The sequence below is a fragment of the Ursus maritimus genome, unplaced genomic scaffold (assembly GCF_017311325.1).
Source record: "Ursus maritimus isolate PB19 unplaced genomic scaffold, ASM1731132v1 scaffold_18, whole genome shotgun sequence".
In the NCBI taxonomy this organism is placed as follows: Eukaryota; Metazoa; Chordata; class Mammalia; order Carnivora; family Ursidae; genus Ursus; species Ursus maritimus.
The window spans coordinates 34,876,655-34,901,683 of record NW_024424230.1 but is presented as its reverse complement, the minus strand read 5'-3'; the positions used below and the strand labels follow the sequence as shown (position 1 = coordinate 34,901,683).

At 35.9% G+C, this 25,029-nt stretch overlaps 1 protein-coding gene across 6 annotated transcripts in view; it reads left to right on the top strand.

Annotated features, from left to right (window-relative positions):
• KIAA1328 (KIAA1328 ortholog) overlaps positions 1-25,029 on the top strand; it is a 355,285-nt gene that overhangs the window by 47,940 nt on the left and 282,316 nt on the right. For all 6 annotated transcript variants that reach the window (XM_040632581.1, XM_040632580.1, XM_040632583.1 and 3 more), the window contains one exon: positions 293-408. In XM_040632581.1, coding sequence (XP_040488515.1) covers positions 293-408 — 116 coding nt within the window. The remainder of the gene's footprint in view (positions 1-292; positions 409-25,029) is intronic.

Here is a 25,029-nt window from a genome sequence, read left to right as displayed (position 1 = left end):
TTTTTCTGTCTTGGATTACTATTGGGAATTTATATTCTATGTAGGACTTTCCATATTTAAGATACTTTTGATGATTGGGAACATTTTTGATATAAAAATCATGTTCATATTTAATTGTAAAGGTATGCCAGATTGCCTTATGGAATGGTTAATTTTTTTTAAAAAGCTAAGCATAGATTATTCCTGAAGAAATCAGCACACCTCTGGAAGAAATCTAGTTTTGGTGAACAATAGCTCTAGGCGCATATTTTCTTATTCTCATAGGCATTTTCTTCTCATTTTTGTATTTCAGAGTAAGTGAGGAAAAGGAAGTGACAGAAGAACGATTCCGAGCTGAGCAGGAATCATTTGAGAAGAAGATCAGGCAGTTGGAAGAACAGAATGATCTGATCATCAAAGAAAGGGAAGATATCCTTTTTGAAAGTCCTCTTTTTTAATGTGCAGGAAGCTTGACTCTTTCATGAAGCAAATGTAAACTCTAGAGAAATAATTGTTCTAATTTATAACAGGGAATAAATCTGCATGGGCTGCCATTTTTAGGCAATCAAAACGACACTTAACAGCATGTGCCGTTGCTTCCTTTGTGCTTGATACGGCCATCCAGCTGTTCTGCCGCTGTTATACTGCGGAGCACATATTTATCAACTAAAAAAGACAATAAGAAATTTGGGCATTAAAATGTAGTGTTGGAACATCAGTAAATTCTGTTCCACTACTCTAATTGAGCCTGAAACCTCTTTGTGTTTGGCATTCTTTCTAGCTAAAGCTTTGACAGCCCTAAGGAATTCTACTCTGAAATCATAAAAATTAAAAAATCCATTGTAATTTGTAGATGTTATAATTGATAAGTGTTTACACTGCAGCATAATACCACCAAAATTCTCATGGAGGTGAAGACTATTGGGTTTAGAACTAGAGAGAGAGGGGTGTGTGTGTGTGTGTGTGTGTGTGTGTGTGTGTAATATATATTGCATTATTTGTAAGAAAGTAAAATAAAAACTGGTATTTTAACTTAAGAATTGTACGTTGAGGGGGGCGCCTGGGTGGCACAGCGGTTAAGCGTCTGCCTTCGGCTCAGGGCGTGATCCCGGCGTTATGGGAACGAGCCCTACATCAGGCTCCTCCACTATGAGCCTGCTTCTTCCTCTCCCTCCCCCTGCTTGTGTTCCCTCTCTCACTGGCTGTCTCTATCTCTGTCGAATAAATAAAATCTTAAAAAAAAAAAAAAAGAATTGTACGTTAAGGGATATGCGAGTTAAAATAAGCATATTTCTGAAGTTTCTTTTAACTGGGCTACTTATCTTTTCATGTTTTTGCAGTGGTATTGATATAAAATAGAAGTGACTGTCCCTAAAGTTAGGGTGATGGATTGGCCAGCTAAACTAGTATATGAATACTTGAAGGAATCAATGCCCTTATTGTCAATATCATCATTAACTTGATCATTAATAATTATTTCAAAGGTCCTTCAAGTGTTAAAAATGATCATACATGGACAGTAACTATACCCTTGTGAATACCAGGGAAATAGAAACATAAAGGTAAATTAACTCACTTGGGAAAAAGCATAAAAATGTAACTGTAAAAAATGAGTTCTGAATTTCTTTTTTTTCAAAAAGTGGGAATACACAATTGGAAATTAATATAATCAGAATTTTCAGATTTGATTTGCTGAGTAGAACATTTGTAAAGTTTATTTCCCCACAATTCTAAAGGTGTACTTTCTCAATTATTTCTTTTCTATAACTTTTAGCATTTGAATAATCATCCTGGGTCTTCTCTTTTCTTTGTCTTCATTGACTTTATTGTAGTAGGCTGTCAACTCTCAGACCCTCTTTTGTGATTTTCTTCCTGCTGCTTTTCTCTCTCCAGGTTAAAGTAGTGCTGTTTAGTCAGAAGTCACAACAAAGTGCTCAGCCACTTCAGGTTCTTCACTTGTCACAAGGAATAGTGACTCGGACTTCCAAGAAAAGGTAGATTAGGAATATTTTTGCGTGTAACAAAAATTCTCATTTTACAGCATCTGTTTTTTCCCGTGTAACAGCTCTGGAGATACGTGGCCTCTGGCCTTGCTTCAGTGGCTTCAAGTTTTCAGCACTGGATCTCCACAGTTCTCTTTGCTTGTTCTAAAGGCTGCAAATTTTCAGGTTGCCAAATGGTTGCTCTAAGTCCAGGTATCATCTTTGCCCTAAAATAGGGAGAAAGGGGGAGGAAGGAGTTCTGGCAGTTGTGACTCAGTCTCCTTTTTTAAAAATGTGCCATCTTTCTCAGGGCACTCCCCGCCCCACTCCCTATATCCCCCCTCCCGCAACCCCAGCCTCCAGCAGTGTTTCATGAGATATTTATTGTTCTATATTTTACTACATGGCCATGCTAAGGTGCAAGAAGGGCTGAGAAAGTAGGCATTTACCTTGTCCAATTTATAGAGTGAAAGGCAGCAAGGGAGAAGGGGATTGGTAATGAAGTCAGCCTCCAACTCTATCTGATAGCAGAAGTAGGGGAAATGGAAACCTCTTTTTATGTGAGGGGGAGGAGGTGATGATGCCTTGGCCTTCCTGAGACCAAAAAAAAAAAAAAAAAATAGTATTATGTCCAGTGGAATTGGGGTAAAGTGGGGAAATAAGGTGTGAAAGGGAGGTAGAAGACATGTTTGAAAGCCTTATTATGTTAAGGCCTTATTTATCTGGTAATGTGCTTAGCCAAAACGTGTAGCTTTTGGCCTTATTTATCTGGTAATGTGCTTAGCCAAAACGTGTAGCTATCTGGGAAAGTTAAATCTAATTTTGGTGGACTATTACATTTAGTCCCTAAAGTCTCCCTAATAGAGAAGGGAAGTCAAGATTAATGGATTTAGTGCTGAAGTGTAAATTCAACATGGCTATGAATGGTTTCCTTTGTCATCCTAAGTGCCAAGATACCCCAGGTGATTGTAGTAGCACAGTTTTTCCAGTGACTTAATTTGGGGATCAGCAAGCTACTGCCAGCGGCTAAATCCAGCCACACCCATTCATTCACATGTTATCTGTGGTTGCTTTTGCACTGCAGCTGCTACTGAGTAGTTGCAACAAAGACCCTGTGGCCTGCGTAGCCTAAAATATTTACTTCTGGCTCTCTACAGAAAAGTTTACTGACCCCTGATTTGTCTTAGACGCTATAAAAGAAAGGAAAAGGCGTGTCAATAAAGTCAAAGACTTAGACATATGTCACAGTTGGAACTGTTTTACATACAATATGAAAGGATTTGACTTGAGCATTTATTGTCATTGTGAATGAAGATGGCTGTAAATGTGAGACCATAATCAAAAATTGAAATGGTCTAGTTAATATAATTCATTTAAGATTTTTTTGAATCACCAAAACATAGGTGGTATTTGTGGAACTGTGGAAGAAGGGAGAGAGTAAGATATGATTTAAAAACAGTGACACCCATGGTTTTTATTCCAAGTAGATTGTTCAGGTACGAATCTTTACTAGGATAAACCTGTCAAAGGTTAATATAGATGATTTTACAGTACATAAAACCCTATAAAACTTAGAAACATAAAACAAGGTTATAATTTAAAACAATATAATTTTAACTACAGATACATTTACCTATCTCATATGAAAGATTCAGACTCATATACATGAAATCAGAATTTTAGATCATTTTACAGTCTGTTTCTATGTGAGGAAGTATATGAGTTCTGATTTTTGGAATTTTAAAGATGTATGTTAAATTTATGTTTTTTTTGTTTTAAAAGTTCTAATAACTTGATTTATTGCTCTATACGAACACAGACCAGTCCCTTGGTGAAAAAGAGAAAAGATATTTTATGTGTTTGGATTTGGACTAGGCTTTTGAAGATTTCTTCTTAACAGTGAACAGAGAATTTATTACTAAAACAAAAATTCTTGTAATTTTCAGTCTTTGAACAAAGCTTATTTCCTGAGAACTTAACTATGTTAATGAATATGCCACTCACCACGTAAAGCAGTCTGATGAACCTAGTAGATTTTTGCCTACCTAAATGAGTATGAAAGGAGGGATAAATCTGAAACTTAGAAATATGTCCAATAGGAATCATTTTGAAGCATATTATCAGGTAATAGTTTAAGACACAGAGAATATAGCCGTTAGAAATGTTGATTAATGTTTGAGCTAATTGTATTTTCAGAACATATGTTTCAGGTCAGGATGATATCAAAAACTTACAGAAGAAAAGTAAAGTAATGTTAGCTGTTTTAGCTGGCAGAGCGAGGGAAGTAATAGAGAAGAAAGTACAGTGGCTTTAGAGACAAAATCCTGTTTTAGTGCTGGTAAGCTGTCTAATCTTGAAAAGCTAGTGTCTAACTTTGAAAAACTAATGAACTTAGTTCTGAGTCTCTCTTTTCTTCTACAATATGTGGATAGCTAATACTGCCTTCTCATTTCTTTGCCTTTCTTCATTGGGGCTCTGATAGCTTTCATTAGCTTATACAAGTGCCTAGGCAGTTTCGAGGCCTATTGGGAGAGTGAAAGTGATCTGCTGTCTGCTTTATCTTCTAATTTCTGTGCAAGACGTAATTTCTCTGTGCCGCTTACACCTGTTGGGTCCTCATTGAAAAGAAACCAGGTCTGACTTTCCTCTCCCAGAAACTGGACTGACAGAAATTTTTTTCTCTTCCTGGTCTGTTCCCATTTTTTTTCTCACATTGGGACTTAGTAAATTGAAGAGGTCTTTAGAGGTACTTATAGCTCAGATCCTTGAGCCCATTGCCTGGGTGATCATTTTAGAATCGTTGCTCTAGGAAGAAAGAATTTTAAAGAAACTAAACTTAACCTTTTTGAGGAATGTTTTAAAATGATCCAAAGGTCTCAGGATGTGTGTGCTGTAAGTAGACTAGAGAAAATTCACAAGAATTTTATCTAATTATGTAAAAAGAAATCACTGGTTTGAATAACAGAGATGTTCAAAGCTTCCTATTTAAATATACATCTCTACTACAGGAGGCAGACTAGCATGGTCTGCTGTTGGACTTTTCCAAGAATAGGAACCACACTGTAGGAAGCTCTATCATAGATCTGGGTGCAGTGCGGTTGGGTGGGTAGGAAGGGTGGGGAAGGATAGTTGAAATAAGTTTCATGAGAAACGAAATAAGTTTCAAGAGAAAGGTTAAATTTCTCCTTCCTAATTAATTTTTCTGGCCCATCATAAGAGAAGGCAGGAGATTCTCTAGTCTTGGAAATAGTTTTGGGAGAATTAGAATTCTAACCTTCTTAAAATGAAGATTAGCAGAGGAGGGGGTGTTTTGGTGTTTGACAGTGTGGTATACCAATGTAGCAAAGTATGTTGCCAAGAACTTATCAGCTCTGATGAATCTTGGCCTTTTTGTTTTCAATAAATATTGGGTTTTTGTTGTTTATGTTTATAAATTGAATTCTGTGGTGACAGAATATATTTCCTACACTTGGATAAAGTCAGTTTACTCAATTTAACAAGCCCTAGACAATATAGTTCTAATCTATTACCTCTAAGGCTGTGGAAGTTGTACTTCTTGAGACCATTTTATTTGCTCGGTGATGGTGTATAACTTAGGCAGGTTTTGGACCATTATTATTGTATACTACCCTGAAATGTCATTTCAAATCATAATAACAGATTAAATAACTCTTTCCATTTGTATTATAGAGAAATAAGCATGTCTAACGAAAGAACTAATTATTACTATTATTGTTGTTGCCTAAACTGCTCTTAAGGATTATTTTGTTCTCTTAAAAATACTTGGATGTTAATGCTAACTATAGAGAGGGATTGAGGATAAATGTTTGCAGAAAATAAAAAAATTATAAAATTGTATCCATATACTTAATTTCATTCCAGTAAGCCTTCAGGGTTAAGTTACTCTGTGGTAGTGCATTGTATTTACAACTTTACTTGTCTGGAACTCATCCAAGAATAAAAATAAAAAGCACTCCTCTCGGCCCCTATGTATGCACTTTTCTTGTACGAGAATTCCTGAAGCTGTCATATGGGTAATATAAACTCATTATCTGGTGTCTAGTTTATAAATCCAGTGCAGATTAGAAGCAGAAAATTAGAAGTAAGGTTTAGAGCTACAGTGAAAATATTTAAGCTGACAGGGGACTTCACAGGAAAACTATTAAAAACTGCATAAGTATTGAAAATGCAAGCAGTCTAGAATTCTGCCCACCTAGATATATCTCAAGGCCTTCATGTAATAAATGTGGTGCAGTAGTTACCATTCATAGTGATAATTCTGAGGCATTGAAATAATGTTACATTGTTTTTATCCCCCATTACTTCCTAGTACTTCTAATACTTCTTTTATTTTAGTAGGACATCTTGCATCTGTATGTTGGTTTTCTATTTACAGAGCACTTTCACGTATACTTTTTACTTTCTATTTTATTATTTTCTTTAAAGATTTTATTTGTTTGAATGAGCGGGGGGAGGGACAGGGACAAGGAGACTCCCATGTTCAGTGCAGAGCCCGAGGCAGGGCTCGATCTCACCACCCTGTAATCATGGCCTGAGCCGAAATCAAGAGTTGGATGCTCAACCCACTGAGCCACCCAGGTGCCCAGCACATGTACTTTTTAATCTTCACAATAACACAGTGAAGTGAGGCAGATACTAAAGATACTGGTCTGGAGAGGTGACTGAAACAGCCCATTGCAGTTAAGAGTGAAAGCTTTTGACACCAAGTGGCTTTCCATTATACCAAATTATTTCTGCAGCTGTGAATGATACAAATCTCAGTAAGTCTTGCTTTTCTAGCTTGCTTTATAGTTTAAGCACGATTTAATGAAAGTTGGTTATATTACACAGTGCTTTTGTATTCAAAATTGGTTAAAATTTTTTTTTGGTGTTCAACCTAAGTTATCCAGAAATCCGGACATGTAGAATGTTCCTGAGATTTTCTTGTGTTTTGGCTTTTTCATTCAGTCACCAAGCCTTTATCATTTCCCTCTGAAATTCTGAGCCCATTGTTTTTTGCTGTTTTCTTGGGCACTTTCCTGCATTCTGCCATTACACTGTGGTATCCTTTTGTCACTGTCTCCTTCTCCACTGTCCTTCGACCCATTTCATTTTCATCACTGCTGTCAGGTTAATCTTTCTTAAGTACTATTTTTATTACATCACTTGGCTTTTTAATCCCTTTCCATGGCTTCTTATGGCCCAAAGTATCAAATGCATATTCTTAATTTTGACATTTAAACGCTCAGTTACTGATATCACATAGCATATGTGACCTTCATTTTTATGCCTCCCTTGTGTGGTCCCTACATATGAGGTAGGAAAGATTTATTGGTTTTTCCTGCTTAGTACAGTTTATTTCTATTTCTTTGTCATTGCTCCTTTTACTAATTTTCTAATTTTCTTCTTCAGTACCTCTTTAAGACATGTTCTCTGATAATTTTTTTTTATAGTACTTGGCTTTTAGAATTCTTCAAGAATTCATACCTATACTAACTGCCCTAACTTGTGTTTCTTATGGTTCTTTGAGCAACTGCAGTGTTCTTGCAACAGTACTGGGTTTTTAATAACAAAGCTATATTAGAGTCTTAGATCAGCTACTCTGTACCTTTGTGGCTTTATACAAGTCATTGAATGCAGGGGCATTTCACTGGTATTTTAGGGGAATAAGCCAGTTTGCAATGGCTTTAAGTCTAAGACTCAAGTCTGAGTAGGGGTAAGAAAGTAAAAGCTGTGAAGAAAGGGAGATGTTGTCTAGCCAAAGGGGTATCAATATTTGAAGGAATGTTTTTTAGTTTGTTTTAAGGCTGGAAGAGAGTTTTGAACATATTTACATGTTACATGTGCCAACCAGTGATTAAAGTCTGCTTTCTATCTTATAGTACCGTCTCTGATTTTCAGTTCCTCTGTGAAAATGAAACAAATCTTAAATTCTGATAAATTTATCCAACTGTTTAATTTACGTGCTTTGGAATACTGAAATATGGGATCGTGCTTTTCAATCTCTTTGCCCTCTATTCTGGGTTTAGCAAGGTTCATTTGTTTGTTTATGTATGCATTTGTTATTTTAGTATTTGCTGTGGACTGAATTGTGTCCCTCCAACATTCCTTTGTTTAAAGTCCCCTCAATGTGACTGTCTGGAGAGAGGTTTTTAGGAGGTAATTAAGTTTAAACGAGGTCATAAGGGTCAGGCCCTAATCCAGTAGGACTGTGGCCTTGTAAGAAGAGGAGGTGAGATCTCTCTCTCTCTCTCCATCCCTTCCCCCCAACACCGCGCCCCCCGCCCCCCAGCCTTGCACCTTATGAGGACACAGTGAGGTGGTCAGAAAGAGAGTTCTCACCGGAAACCAAACCGTGCAGGACTTTGTTGTTGGACTTGCCAGACTCTAGAACTGTGAGAAAATAAAGTTCTATTGTTTAAGCCCCTTAGTCTGTGGTACTTTGTAATGGCAGCCTGAGCAGATTTAGATAGTATTTAACATGTACTTAGTTCTTTGGTATTTTTATTCTTTATTCTAAGTGTAAGGTGAAAAAGTGTTGCAGTGTATCTGTACAAGGGTAGTGTTTCTAAACATTATTGTGTTTTCAGATATTATTTCTAATCATTTTCCTTTATTTTTCATTCTCCTGGTTGGGCATTAATGCACTTTGAATAATTGTTTTTAAAATATTATTTTGTATTATTTTTTGTGAGATTTGCTTTTAGGGATTTCTCCACCTTCTTAATGTCTAAAATCCTTTTAAAATCTGTGGTGTGTACCCATTTTATAATAAAACAAACAGCTTTACTTCCCAAGTTTGATTTTGATAGTGTTTTTATTTCTTTGGCTTGTTGAAGGCTCCGGATGTGGAGCCTTAGCACCCCCAGAGTGTTGCTTTATAGTAACACTGGGATTCAAGTAGATGTGTGTTGGGCCTTCTAAAATGGCCCTCTTGAGGCTAGGGATTCATTTTTTTTTTTTGATGCCCAAGGGTAAATAAGCTCAGCCGACTGAAATGAAAAAAAAATTGATTTTGTACATCTCTTTAATTAAAAAAGTTTTTTCAATGATAGTTCTGCACTGGCTAAACAGTACTAAATCTATTTAACATCAGTGTAAAGCATCATTTTAACGTTTTAAAATTACTTTGGAAAGTTTCAGTAGTTCTTGCGTGAAAAACTAGACCTTCAGTAAATCAATCTCATAATAATTATTGTTCAGGGGAGTTCATTATTTTGTTTAGTCTTTTACATTACTGATCTTTAAAGGGCTATTCTGACGTAATCTCTTCAGCTAAATCCATTTGCCATATCACAGCTTGTAATTGCCTTAGATTTGAAGAATGTAATTAATGACTTTATTATTAAGCAGTAGCAAATTTGTCTTAGTGTTCTTAACGTTAGTATGGCCTAATCATTTAAACATTCACAAATGTGAATTCACATTTGGTAATATCCACTCTTCAGTTAGAGACTTATATAATAACATTTCCTTTTTTATTTTCATAGTTATACTGACTCTGCATTTCCAAGCTCTAAATTTTCAGAAGCAGTAAAACTAATTATTGTATAGTCATGTAATGATCAGAAGTTAACTGAATATCTGAAATAATTCTCCCTATAGATAGATGGTAAGGATTGATCCCTTATCTTTTGTTAAATCAGAGATCCCAATTTATTGAGTGGTTTTCTTAAATCCTGGAGAAATAGTCCTTTGTGTCAATACCATCTTAAGCAGTCCTTGAATTTCTAAATAAATGTAGCCTAGAAAATCCAAATATCTAAAGATAATATTTGTTGTATTTCTGTTGGTCAGTTTTTCAAATAGTTGTTAGGATGTGTGTATTTTATTTTGGGACCATACCTATAAGACCTTTTTCCACACAAAAGCTGATAAACACAGGAAAAATGGCAAGAGGCAAAAGAGTAAACAGGAGATGAAACTAACAGAAAAAAAGGTTAGAAATAGTAAGTGCCCTAGTGAGAAATTTGCACTAGAGAAAGTTTGACAATAGAAAAGAGAGCCTATATGCTATGGTGACTGAACAGCTACTAGTCTAATGCAGGGAAAAGTTGCCAAATGCCTCTGTCTCAGGATAATACCCCCAAGGTATCAGGGTTAAAAGCATAAGGATGAGTTAAGCGGTCTAGAGGCTAAGGAAATGAGAGGAAGTTTTAGTTTGAATGTAAGTGTAATCATTGAGTGGTATCACAGCGTTTATATCTTCGTATAGTATTATATAGTAATTTGAGACAGCAGAGAAGTGCTTTATGCTGCTAAGGCAGCTTTTTTATCCTTAAAAATTATATGAAAAGTCCTTTTTGTAAACTTTCAGTTAATCAGAGACTGGAAGTCTCAAATATGACTTATCTCAATGTGTATATCAAAAACACTCTAGCCCTGGAATCATAAAACTTGAAATCTTGACTTAATTTTACCTTAAACTAGGTGCTTTTACCTTGGATAAACCTCTACAAGTCTTAATTTCAACATGTTAATAATATCTGAACTATTCATCACATAAGGTGATCTAATGAGCTAAAATATGCAGTTTTTTTCAAAACTGTAAATGTTCTATAAAAATTTAAGGTCTACAAAAATATTTCCTTGCCCTGAAGAAGTTTACAACATACAAAGTGGATATAAAGCCATAGTTGATAAATCTTGCAAATATTTTATTTCAGATGCTATTTGAAGATTTGTTTTTCCTTTTGGAGTTGTCATTTAGACTTCTGTTGCCCAGAGAATAGCTAGATTTCTAATTTTTGAAGAGACTATATATTTTTTTGAAGCAAAATGTTTTTGGCTATATGAGGTAGCATTCTTTAAAAATTTTAAAGCATTTTTAAGAAAGCTAATTGCCAAGAGCAATCAGTTAGGAATTGCTAAGGAATCTCCAAGGCATAGAAGGGATCTCAAGGAAAATAATGCAGAAACAAAGCCGAAAAGGCTAAGAGTGGGTGGAGCATACTTAAGGATATCTTATGAGTCTATGTCAGGATTAAACTTTTTGTGTGTGTATATCAAGAAATGCCAAAGTAACAGTAATCAAAACAAGATACATATTTATTTATTTTCCATGTAAAAGAACATCTGAGTTTTGGCAATTTTAGGCAGGTACACTGACTCCATAGGTTTTAGGGAGCCACACTTTTTTAACTTGGTGTTCCACACTTCAGCACTCAGGTGCACATTCTAGTTAGCAGGAGGGAGTCTGCTAATTTTGAAAAGTTTGTTCAATTTAGTTTTAACTTCAATTTATACTTGTTGGATTTAGAAATATAATTGATTTTTGTGTATTGATTTTATTTTTTGACCTTGCTAAATTGTCACTTGTTTATCATTGTTTTACAGATTCCTTAGGATTTTATAATCAGATATGGCATCTGCAAATAAAAACAATTTTAGTTCTTTCTCATCTTTATGCCTTTTATTTCTTTTTCTTGCTTTATTGCAGTACCTCTAGTTAGGTATTGAATAGAAGTGATGATAGAACATCCTTGCCTTGTTTTCTATCTTAGGGGGAAATATGTATTTTATCCTTAAGATTGATATTAGCTATAGGTTTTTTAATAGGTGCCTTTTACCACACTGAGGAATTTTTGTTTTCTTCCTAGTTTGCTAAGAAGTTTTGTTTTGGTTTATTTTTAGTTGTAAATGGGCTTTGATTATTCATAGCACTTGGCCGTCAATTATATATTTATTTATTGTCTAGTTCCCTCCTGGGACATCATTTCTGTCTTATGCACTATTACACACTGGAATCTACTATAGTGCCTAGTATTCAGTATGTACTCAAAAAATAATGGGTACTGAATGGATTGTAATGCCTGAGTCACTCTGTCAGACTCTTGGGAGAAAACTAACACTTTATTGCTGGAGCTGCTTGATCATAGCACTCTACCACCACCTGGTGATACTATATCTAAATTGTAGTAAAAGCTTCTTGGGAGATGAATAAACATATGAGAGCTAAAACTGCAAATGTTTGGACTGATAGGACTGTTAGACTTTTGAAATAAACATGTACTCGTGATGTATAACAAGTCTGTGTCTGAGATTTAGCAAATGTTTTCACATTTAGTAGGTACTGAGGTGTTTTGTGTTTTTCTGAATGCTAAGAAACAGTGAAGGATCACTTTAATTACATATGTTAAACAGAATAAATTGTGAAAGTTGACACAAGTAGAGTGAGAGCAAAGGCATTTCTGTATTTGCATTCCTGCCTGTCAGCATTTCCTTGCTGTTAGGTGTTAGCTAAACTTGAATTTTTAAGTACGAGGCTTTTCTAGCTCCTTAATTTCTTGTACTAAATATTTAATGTATCACAGGGAAGTCCATCTTGTGGCCCAAAAGGAAATTTTAGGCTTGTTCATAAGAGTCCAATACCTTAGTTCCACAGAATTCACTGAAACATAAAATAGAACTGAATGCAGAACTCATTTATCTGTTAGATCAGGGAACATCTTGGAATGAAACCATCTATCTTCTATACTGATAAAACTGCTTCTGTGTATTTTCGTTTCTTAGCTTCCCTTTAAAAAAAAAAAAAGGGACCATGTGCCAAAATTCAAATATTAAACACTTCTTATTGATGTTAAATGGTCAATCTTGTAAAATATTGATATTTTTACATAAAGGTTAGCCCTTTTTATGATCAAAATACCCTGGGGTGATGATATTGGAAGTACTGTTTCAGTAATAAAGATTATAGTGTGGATAAGTTCCCTACAAGGCCCCATGATGGTAATACCCCTAGATTTTGTCTTTAAAGAAAACTGCTGAGAGGCAATAATTTTTTTTGTATGTGTCCCATTTTCATTAATGCATGGTAATTGATGGAGTTGCAGTGACTTGTAGCAGTAATGAGTTCTAAACATAATAATGCACTCTTTTCTAATAAGTGAGCACTGCTGGGGTTTAAAAGCATACTAAATCAGTTGCTTTAGTATGAATTTATTAGTTTTTTTCAGCATTAGCTTTAATAGTAGTTATTTACATAAGCGTACATCCCATTAACCGCCATCAGGGCTGGAAAACATGCTGAACTGTTCATATTTTCATATAATTATTGAACATAATGGTTTCATTTGCATTTCTAAACAGTGATGTTTCTGTCAGCCTTGGAAATAGTGTCTTTACGCAGTCCCTATTTCACATCCACTTATTTGACATCGTTAAATTTTATGCTAATGTGCTTCCCTAGAATATCATCAGTAGGACAGATGCTTGTGCTTTAATATACAAATCAGGGATGCTTTTCCATCCCCCAAATGGCGAAGGAAATTTAAAAAAATCTGCACTTTTAGATAGAGTCTGTCTCCATATAAATAGGTTTATGAAATAAAACTTTCAGGATTAAATGTTATAATCTGGTTTTCTCTTCAGAATGCTTCGTTCATTACGAATAGCTATCTACCTGACTGGGGTTAGTTTTGTTGTCTTGACTGAGAAGGTGAGTCTCAGTAAAGATCTTGTTCCTTATGAATATTTAGAATTCTGCTTCTGCAGGGTTGATCTTGAGATGCACATTTTTCAGTGCCTCTGAATATCTCAGACCACAGTGTTAGTTCTGAAAGTATTCTCTATAATTTTGTTCCTTTTGTTTCTTAACCTGTAATACCTCATGGTGGAAACCGTTATGTTAATGCTCTCAGGCATCTAAGCTTTTTGTATGCAGTTAAGAAATGTTCAATGTGAAAAAAATGAGTCACTTGGTGGAGGAAGGGTACAGGTTGGGAGGCCAAGAGCATGTCAATGAGGTAACAGAACTAATATGGAAGGACAGGTTTTATGAAAAAAATTCCTTGCCTTTTGGACTGTGTGTACTGTCAGCCTTTGTTTCTTCACCCCTTGTGGATGCTTTTGTGAATGTTGTCACTCAGATGGCTGGAAATTTTAAAATCAGAGCAATAAACTAAAGAATTGTTTTGAGAGTTGATTCAGGTCTTTTTGGTGCCCACTCTGAAGGTACTGCCACTTTTTGGTCTTTTGGAGTCCCTTCTTTTCTTATGTTGTGACAGCTCATGGCAGCATTTTACTGTTGACTCTTAGTGGACCTGCTATGCCAGAGCCCACTTTGCAAAGTTCAAAACGCAAGGTTGGCAATCTGGCACGATAGGGTAAACAAGCAGCTTTAAGAGGATTCTTGCCCCAGGTTACTTACCAAATATATATTTAGCGTAAAAGTGATACAGCATAAAAGGATTATTTGCATAGAAATGCTGTTTGGCTTAACAGGTCAAGAGGCAACTGCAATTTTTGCAAGGACTTCTGTTCTTTGGGGACTTGTCAGTGAAGCAGTACAGTAAGGATTGTGAAGAAACTACAGTAGAAGTGGAGTTTTGTACCAATTTGTTTTACCCCAACTTTTTCATGAATTTTCTATATTATCTCTTACATAGTCTGCAGTTAGTACTTTTCACAGTGGTGGAATCTTCTCAACTATTGTATAGAAAACATTAGTCGAGGGTCCCCTGGGTGGCACAGTCGGTTAAGCATCTGACTCTTGATTTTGTCTGAGATCATGATCTTGGGGTGGTGAGATCGAGCCCCACGTTGGGCTCTGAGCTCAGTGCAGAGTCTGCTAAATTTTCTCTCTTCCTCACCCTCTGCCCCTCCTCTCTCTCTCAAATAAATAAATAAATAAATAAATCTTTAAAAAGAAAACATAGATCATACCCTTCAATCAAAGGCAAATGTAGCCTTCATTGTTGCCAGACAGACATACGTGAAAATTTTTTTAAAATTCTGAAAATCTAGCCTCACTTATCAGCCAGGCAATATATTCAGCTATTTATAAAACCATTTGTGATTACATTCTTCAGCGACAAATTTTTGCATTGGGTACAGTTTGCCACAAAACTAGAAATACATTCTCTGTTGCCAAAACATACCATTTATCTTTTCCTCCTTGTCCACGTTTGTTCCTTTTCTGGAAAGAAGTTTAATGTTGAAATGAAAATTTCATCTGCCTATTCAGTTTTAAAGTGTCACGATATTTAATCTGACAAGTAGTAGAACTTTTACTACCTTTAAGGCAGCAAAAGAAGTGTGTGTTAATTGCCATGTGACTGATTTCCAAGCCTGACTTAGAGGATAAAATAATTCTAAATTTTGTTTTAGGACAGTTTCTTTGTAGATTTCTTGTAAAGTTAAAAAAAGTTTTTAAAAAATCAGGCATTTTCCATAAAGTACCAAATAGTTGGGAGGACATTACATGTTTGTTTATACTTATTTTCTCTTTTATAGCTGGGGGAACACAATTACCACCTCCCTTTTAGTGATGATGAAAGTACTTAGAAATAAACCTCAAACACTGTGAGTTGCCTGAGCACCACCTGTTCTGTTAAGCGGCAGGGACTCGTTGGCATTCACTATGTTACACCTGTTCAAGAGACTAATTCAGGTATTTGATTTTTCACTGCATAGATTTTTTTTTTTTTCATCATTAGTTAGGACAGTACTTACTCTTAGAATTTTCTAGCCTCTGGAGATATTACAAAAATGTATCTGTTAATCTTTTCTCAACTCTATGACTAGTGCTAGTACTTGACGAAATAGGAAAAATCAAGGGAATACTTGATAATTAATGCATATTCAATTATATTTTTAACTGAGTTTTTCCTGATTTTAAAGACGATAAATGTAATTTTGGAATAATACAGAATATTGCTTCCTTCTTGAAATCATCAGTATATGTCCCATTCCTGTCCCAGTTCATCATTTTTTAAAAATTTTTTTGTAGTTTATTTTTTTAATTTTTGTATTATGTTCAGTTAGCCACTGTATAGTACATCATTAGTTTTTGATGTGCTGTTCAGTGATTCATTAGTTAAGTATAACACCCAGTGCTCGTCATAGCACGTGCCCTCCTCAATACCCATCACCCTGTTACCCTCTCCCCCCACCCTCCTCCCCTCTGAAACCCTCCGATTGTTTCCCAGGGTCCATAGTCTCTCATCATTCATCTCCCCCTCTGATTTCTCCCCCTTTGGATTTCCCCTCCCTTCTCCTGTGGTCCCATATGCGGGGAAACTATATGATAATTGTCTTTCTCTGCTCGACTTAACTTCACTTAACATAATCCCCTTGAGTTCCATCCATGTTGATGCAAATGGTGGGTATTCATCCTCTCTGATGGCTGAATAATAGTCTATTGTATATATGTACCACATCTTCTTTATCCATTCATCTGTTGAAGGGCATCTCACTCCTTCCACAGTTTGGCTGCATGTGCCCCTTCTTTTCACTAAATCTGTATCTTTAGGGTAAATACTTAGTAGTGCAGTTGCTGGGTCGTAGGGTAGCTCTATTCTTAACATCTTGAGGAACCTCCATACTGTTTTCCAGAGTGACTGTACCAGCTTGCATTCCCACCAACAATGTAGGAGGGTTCCCCTTTCTCCACATCCTTGCCAACATTTGTTGTTTCCTGTTTTGTTAATTTTTGCCATTCTGACTGGTGTGAAGTGGTATCTCATTGTGGTTTTTATTTGCATTTCCCTGATGCCTAGTGATGTTGAGCATTTTTTCACGTGTCTGAGCCATTTGTATGTCTTCTCTGGAGAAGAAATGTATGTCTTCTGCCCGTTTTTTGACTGGATTATTAGTTTTTTGAGTGTTGAGTTTGAGAAGTTCTTTATAGATCTTGGATACCAGCCCTTTATCTCTAATGTCATTTGCAAATATCTTCTCCCATTCCATGGGCTGCCTCTTAATTTTGTTGACTGTTTCCTTTGCTGTGCAGAAGCTTTTTATCTGAAGTCCCAAAAGTTCATTTTTGCTTTTCTTTTCCTTGCCTTTGGAGACGTGTCTTGAAAGAAGTTACTGTGGCCTAGCCCCAGCAACCAGACAACAAAAAGAAATAAAAGGCATCCAAATTGGCAAAAAAGAAATCAAACTCTCCCTCTTCGCAGATGACATGTTACTTTATATGGAAAACCCAAAAGACTCCACCCCCAAATTACTAGAACTCATACAGCAATTCAGCAATGTGGTAGGATACAAAATCAGTGCACAGAAATCAGTTGCTTTTCTATATGCTAACAGTGTAATTGTAGAAAGAGAAATTAAGGAATCGATTCCATTCACAATAGCAACACAAACCATAAGATACCTAGGAATAAACCTAACCAAAGAAATAAAGGATCTATACTCTAGAAACTACAGAACACTTATGGAAGACACAAAAAGATGAAAAAACATTGCATGCTCATGGATTGGAAGAATAAACATTGTTAAAATGTCTATCCTGTCCAGAGCAATTTACATTTTCAATGCCATCCCTATTAAAATACCACTGGCATTTTTCAAAGAGCTGGAACAAACAATCCTAAAATTTGTATGGAACCAGAAAAGACCCCAAATTGCCAAGGGAATGATGAAAAAGAAAAACAAAGCTGGGGGCATCATGTTGCCTGACTTCAAGCTATATTACAAAGCTGTGATCACCAAGACAGCATGGTACTGGCACAAAAACAGACACAGAGACCAATAGAACAGAATAGAGACTCCAGAAATGGACCCTCAATTCTGTATCAACTGATCTTTGACAAATCAGGAAAAAATATCCAATGGAAAAAAGTCTCTTCAGTAAGTGGTGCTGGGAAAATTGGACAGCTACCTATAGAAGAACGAAACTGGACCATTCCCTTACACCATACACAAGGAAAAACTCAAAATGGATGAAAGACCTCAATGTGGACAGGAATCCGTTGAAATCCTAGAGGAGAACATAGGCAGTAACACCTTCGACATCGACCACAGTAACTTCCTTCCCAGTTCATCATTTAATCTTCACTCGAGTAGCTACCTGGATGCAAGTAGGTCTAATTTCACATCATGGTAAAATTTACATTTTTCAGCTCTCTTGCCTTTAATTTTGTATCAATTAATTATACTTTATTTCAGTTAAAGTATTAAACATCTCTTTTAAACACAACTGAAAAGTCATCCAAAAGATGTTTAATGGCATCTGTTTACAGTAATACTTGCCAGTTCGGTTGTCTAGTGGTATTTGCAACAGTTCTCTGCCTCAGTTTTGTGGTTATGCTTAGGTCTTTCCAGTGAGGAAGGGGAGGGAGGACTCAAAAGAAACAGAAATCTGAAATTGATGTGATTTTAGGGGAAATGTTGAGAAAAGAAAATCTCCATGGAACCCATTTAGGGCTTAGAACACCTACCTTTGCTTTGCTAAGCCAGGTAGTTAGATAGCTCTGGGATGTGTGTGAATAACTGACCTCTTGAAACTTCAAGTTCCATCTCTGAAAAATTAAAATAGTTATAGTATTTACTTCAAAGAGTTGTTTTGAAGATTAAATGAAATAATGCATATTGTATGCTTTGCACCATGACTTAACCACATTAGAATCACTCAAAAAAATGTTATGTTTTTAATCTGTCATTGATTTTCTAGAAGTGGGCAAAACTAATGTGGCCCTAGCTTCCTTTATTCATTCTCCTCCCATCTTCTAGTTCCTTGCCACTTCAAGGGCAACACCCAGGGACTTGGTAGAAATGCAGAATCTTCAGCCTCATACGAAACTTTATTTTTTCAGAATCTGCACTTTAACAAGATCTCTGTATATTATAGCACTGTTTGTACTCATTCCTTGCGACGAGGAGTGTTTTGTGTGAGAGAGATGAGCAGTGGAGCTTTTACTCTCTTGTCTAAGTTCTCACTTCCCAATATATAGCTTCGAATAGGATGGAATGTATATATGAGAGGAGTGTATTCTGTAAACATGTAGGGTAGATTTTTCTACAAGTGTCAGATGTGTGATGCAAAGCTTCTATATGTATATTGATTTTTCATCTACTCATTCTATCAATTATTGAGAAAAGGAAATTGAAATCTCTTTGTGGATCTGTCTCTCCTTGCAATTCTATTAGTTTTTGCTTCCTGTTTTTGGAAGATCTGTTTTTAAGTGCATAAAAGTTTGGGATTGTTATCTCTTTCTGATGAATTGACCCCTTTATCGTTATGAAATGACTTTTTTTAATCCTCAGTAGTATTCTTTGTTCCAAACTCTACTTTGCCTAATGTTTATTGAGCAACTCCAGTTTCTTTTGATTAGTGTTAGCATCATATATCTTTTTGTCTTTTAACTTTTAACCTTCTGTTTCTTTATATTTAAAGCACATTTCTTGTAGCCAGAAAGTAGGTGAGTCCTGCTTTTTTATCCAGTTTAAAATCCATATCTTTTATTGGGGTATTTATTTATTTTTTAAAAGATTTTATTTATTTGGGAGAGAGAGAGGGAGAGAGGCCATGAGCAAGGTGGAAGGGCAGAAGCAGAGGGAGAGGGAGAAGCAGACATCCTGCTGAGCAGGGAGCCTGATGTGGGGTTCGATCCCAGGACCCCAGGATCATCCCCTGAGCTGAAGGCAGATGCTTAACTGACTGAGCCACCAGGCACCCTTCATTGGGGTATTTAGACAGTTTACATTTTGTGTGATTCTTGATACAGTTAAGTGTGAGTTTATCATTTTGCAGTTTGTCCCATTTGAACTTTGCTCCCCTTTTTCTTTTTTGTCTTCTTTTGGATTACTTGAATCTTTAAAATTTTTTATTTTATCTCTTTTGTTAGCTTAATAGCTATCACTCTGTTCTTTTTGGTATTTGATGGTTGCTACAAGGTGTATATATTCATCTTTAATAACAGTCAGCCTTCCATTGATTAAAGTTTATACCATTTCAGCTACCTTACCATAATATAGTATCATTTCTTCCTAACATCTGTGCAGTTGTCAAGATACATCTTAATTTTTTCCCCATACCTTACTATTTTTGTTAAATAATTAGTTGTCTTTAAGGAGGTTTAAGTAACAAGAAAAATATCTTATATATTCACCAGGTAGTTACCACTTTCAGCGCTCTTCAGGAAGTCTGTATTTCTTTTACCACTTCCTTCTGCCTGACAGAGTTCCATTAACAGTTGTTGTTATGAATTCTTTGTTTTTGCATTTATGAAAAAGTCTGTATTTTATCTTCATTTTTTCAGATTTTTTTCCCTTCAGTAATTTACAGATATTGCTCTACTGTCATCACACTGTCATTTCTACCAATAAGCATCGGTTGTGCTTTGTCTTACCAGCTTACTTTTCACCTCTAGGCACAGCTCATTCACTGTATCTCATATCTGCAAACCGTTGGATATCATCTCGTCATTGCTGAGAAGTACTCATCTGTGTTTTTGCAGGGCCCGATATACTCCATTACTTTTTATCAGTTAACAGTACTCTATTGTATGGATGTACCACAGTTTGTTCATCTCCTCATTTATTAAAAAAAAAAATATCTTGGTTACAGTTATGAAAAAAGCTCTATAGATATTCACATGCAAGTTTTTGTGTGGACATAAATTTCAAATCATTTTGGTAAATACCCAGGAGAATGGTTGCAGGGTTGTATGGTAAAACTATACTTAGATTTGTAAGGAAGTGCCAAATCCTCTCCCAGAGTGGCTGCATGATTTTACATTCCCACCAGCAGTGAATGAGAGTCCCTCTTGCACTGCATTCTCACTAGCAGTGATTATTTTCAATTTTTTGGATTTTAGCCATTCTAATAGGTATGTAGTGATAGCTTATTGTGTTTTTTAATTTGCCTTTCCCTAATGACCAATGTTTTCATATGCTGATTGGCCACCTGTCTTACGTTCTTTGGTGAAATATCTGTTCATACCTTTTGCCTATTTTTAAATTGCATTGTTTGTTTTCTTGTTGAGTTTTAAAAATTTTAGATATATTCTGGGTACCAGTCCTTTATCAGATATGTGATTTGCAAATATTTTCTCCCAGTCCAGTCTGTGGCTGTCTTTTCTTTCCCTTAATAGCGTCTTTCACAGAGCAAATGGTTTTAATTATGGTAAAATCAATTGTTACCATTTTTTTTCTTTCATGGTTCATGCTGTTGGTTCATCTAGAAATTCATCATCAAATCCATGGTTATGCATATTTTCTCCTCTGTTTTCTTTGAAAAGTTTTGTCACTGTGTTTTACAGTTAGGTTTGTAATCCCTTCTGAATTAACTTTTTAGGGTTTAAAGTCTGTCTTGGTTCAGTTTTGGATTTTGCCTGTTGTTTTGTTTTTGTTTTTTTTATATATGGATGTTGACTTGTTTCAGTACCATTTGTTGAGAAAGCTGTCTTTTTACTACTGAGTTATCTTTGCCCCTTTTTAAAAATTAGTTGACTATATTTCTGTCAGTCTGTTTGTAGGCTCTCTTTCTTTCCTGTTGATTTATGGGTCTGTTCTTTCCCAATTCACATTGTTTTGATTATTGTAGCTTTTTACAGTAAGCATTAAAATCCTGTAATATGAGTCCTCCAACTTTGTTCTTTTTCAGAATTATTTTGGCCATTCTGCTTCCCTTTTTTCCTTATCAGTTTAGGATCACCTTGCTGATACCTACAAAAAAAGCCTATTGGGATTTTGATGGGATTGTGTTGAATGTATATATCAGACTGGAAAGAATACGCATCTTAACAATATTGAATCTTCCAATTTATGAACATGGTACATCTCTCAATTCATTTAGATCTTTTTTTTTATGAATGTTTTGTAGTTTTCACCTATAGCTCTTGCACATGTTTTGTTAGATTTTACCTAAGTAATTTTTTTTGGTACTAATTTGTATTAACTTTTTTTTTTAAGATTTTATTTATTTGACAGAGAGAAAGAGCACAAGTAGGGAGAGCAGCAGAGGGAGAGGGGGAAGCAGACTCTCTGCTGAGCAGGGAGCCCGATGTGGGGCTCCATCCCAGGACCCTGGGATCATGAACCAAGCCAAAGGCAGACGCTTAACGGACTGAGCCACCCAGGCACCCCAACTGAGCCACCCAGGCACCCCTAATTTGTATTAACTTTTAAAATATTTTCAGATTTTAACTTTTCATTGCTAATATAAAGGAATGCATTCGACTTCAGTATGTTGATCTTGTGTCCTGTTACTACTAAACTTACTAGTTTTATGAGGTTTTTTTGTAGATTCTTTGGAATTTTTTTAAAGATTTTATTTATTTGAGAGAGAGAGAGAAAGAGCACAAGCAGGGGGAAGGACAGAGGGAGAGGGAGAAGCAGACACCCGGCTGAGCAGGGAGCCCTGTGTGGGCTCGATCCCAGGACCTGGGATCATGATCTGAGCCGAAGGCAGACTCTTAACCGACTGAACCACCCAGGCGCCTCTTTGGAATTTTTTACATAGGCAATCATGTTGTCTAAAAAGAAGGACGGGTTTATTTCTTCCTTTCCATTGATATGTTTTTTATTTCTTTTACCTGTTTTATTGCATTAACTAGAACTTCTGATATGATATTAATAAAAGTGGTTCTAGAGAACATTATTGCCTTTTTCCAGATTTTAGTGGGAAACATTTAGTCTCTCACCATTAATTACGATTTCAACTGTAGGATTTCTTTCTTTCTTTTTTTTTTTTTTTAAGTGAAGTGTGGTTGACGGATAATGTTAGTTTTGGATGTACAACAGACTGATTTGACAAGTCTGTATATTATGCTATGCTCACCACAAGTGTAGCTACCCCCTCAGCATACAACACTATTTATTACAATATCATTGGCTATATTCCTTATGCTGTACCTTTTATCCCATCACTTCTTCATTCCATAATGGGAAGCCTGTATCTTCCACTCCTTCTCACCCATTTTGCCTATCTTTCCACTTCTTTCACCTCTGGCAACCATCAGTTTTCTTTATTTATGAATCTGTTTCTGCTTTTTGTTTGGTTGGTTGGTTTTGTTTTTTAGATTCCACATATAAGTGAAATCATATGGTATTTGTCTTTCTCTGTCTGACTTATTTCATTTAGCATAACACCCTATACATTTATCCATGTTGTTGCAAATGGTGAGATCGCATCCTTTTTTATGGCTGAGTAATAGTCCTGTGTGTGTGCCTGTACCACATCTTCTGTATCCATTCATTTATTGGTGGACACTTGGGTTGACTCCATAGCATGGCTATTATAAGTAATGCTACAATAAACATAAGGGTCCATATATCTTTTTAAATTAGTGCTTTTGTTTTCTTTGGGTAAACACTAGTAGTGGAATTACTGGATCATGTCATATATCTATTTTTAGTTTTTTGAGGAACCTCCATACTATTTACCAGACTGGCTGCACAATTTACATCCCACCAACAGTGTACAGGGGTTCCTTTTTCTCTATATCCTTGCCAACATTTGTTATTTCTTATCTTTTTGATTCTAGTGATTCTGACAGTTGTGAGGTGATATCTCATTCTAATTTTGATTTGTATTTCCCTGATGATCAGTGATGTTGAACATCTTTTCATGTGTCTGTTGGCCATCTATATGTCTTCTTTGGAGAAATGTCTATTCAGGTCCTCTGCCTATTTTTAAATCGGATTATTTGGGGGGGGTTGATGTTATATAAGTTCTTTGTATATTTTGGATATTACCTAGTAATTTGGGTATAAATGAATCAGTTTTTTTTTTTAAGATTTTATTTATTTGAGAGAGAGAGAACAGGAGTGGGGGGAGGAGAGGAGCAAAGGGAGAGGGACAAGCAGACTCCAAACTGAGCAGGGAGCCCAACATGGGGCTCCATCCCAGGACCCTGAGATCACTACCTGAGTGGAAGGCAAGCACTTAAACTGACTGAGCCACTGAGGCACCCCGAATCAGTTTTCTGATTTATGTTCATTTTAACTAATTTGAAATAAAATCAGCAAACTTCTTTCCTCCTCTTTGGAATATACTTAAAAAGGAATGTGTGAAACATGGTTCATTCCTCCTTATGGAAAAATTGCTGTTTGTCATTTCTTGAGCTTGATAGCCTGATAGCTTACCTAAGAGAAACAGTTGTTCTTAAGACAGCAAAGTAATTTATTTTCATTTATTTTATCAATTTGCAGACAAGTTGTCTGGAACCCATAAAGATTTTTTTTATAGCTAATTCTGACCATATGTTTGCAGACTTGGGAGACTGTGTCAAGTGTGAATATATTTACATGGGATCGCAACACAGAATTTGCAGCTATATGAATCCAGAATGTGCATTAATTATTTATATATTTTAAAAATTGCCAATTATTTATAATAATATATCACATGTAAATTAAGCAGCTTTCCCCTTTTTCTCTTTTTTTTTCTTTCTTTTTTTTTTTTTTTTAAGTAGGATCCATGCCCAGGGTGGAGCCCAACACAGGGTTTGAATGTACGACCTTGAGTTCAAGATCTGAGCTGAGATCAAGAGTCAGAGGCTTAACTGACTGAGCTACCCAAGCACCCCTCCCCCTTTTTATAATACACAGTATTGTGAAATGAACTTTATTGCCAGTGCAAGTTCAAGAAAGTATCCTTATTTCTAAGGTCAGATTGAAGTAGGCTTTATTATCTACTTAGGCTTACTTAGAAGAATTGATCCAGAGTCTGTTTGTGTGGTAGATTTGGCCCCAGTTCTGTTACCCATTCCTAAATCCACTTTCTCTGTGACTTCACAGTTACATATATTTACCTTCCTGTTGATTTGGGGTATAATCGTATTATTTTGACCAGATAGAATGAGGCAGAAGTTAAAGATATATGCCGTTGCAAACCCGGTCATTAAAAAAAGAGCCTTGGGTGTTTCCTCATGTCTTACTCATTGCTGTCATTGTTGTGAGAAACATGCTCAGAAGGATGAAAAGTCTTTGGAACCAGTCCATGCTTTATTGCCCAGGGTGAATGTATCATATCATCAGCACCCCAGAAGTTTCCCCTTTTGGCTCCTTCCAATCACTACCATCCCCCAATGGTGGCTTTTAAAAACCATGGGTTACTCTTTACCCTCTTGCCTTGTACATCCCCAGTTGTTTGGCAGAAATCCTGAGGGAAAATCAGCAATGTGTTTGAGCCTCCCCAAATCTACCAAAAGCTCTTTTGGTTTTGTACTATTATATTAAAAAAAAAAAAAAAAACTTTATGTAACAGTTTAGTTTCAAAAAAATTGCTAGAATCAATTTACAGTGTAGTTCCTAAGATCTTGGCATTTTTAGCCTGTTACTCTACCTCATTCATGACAATATTATAATTAGGAATTAGAATTGTGGCTGTGAATCC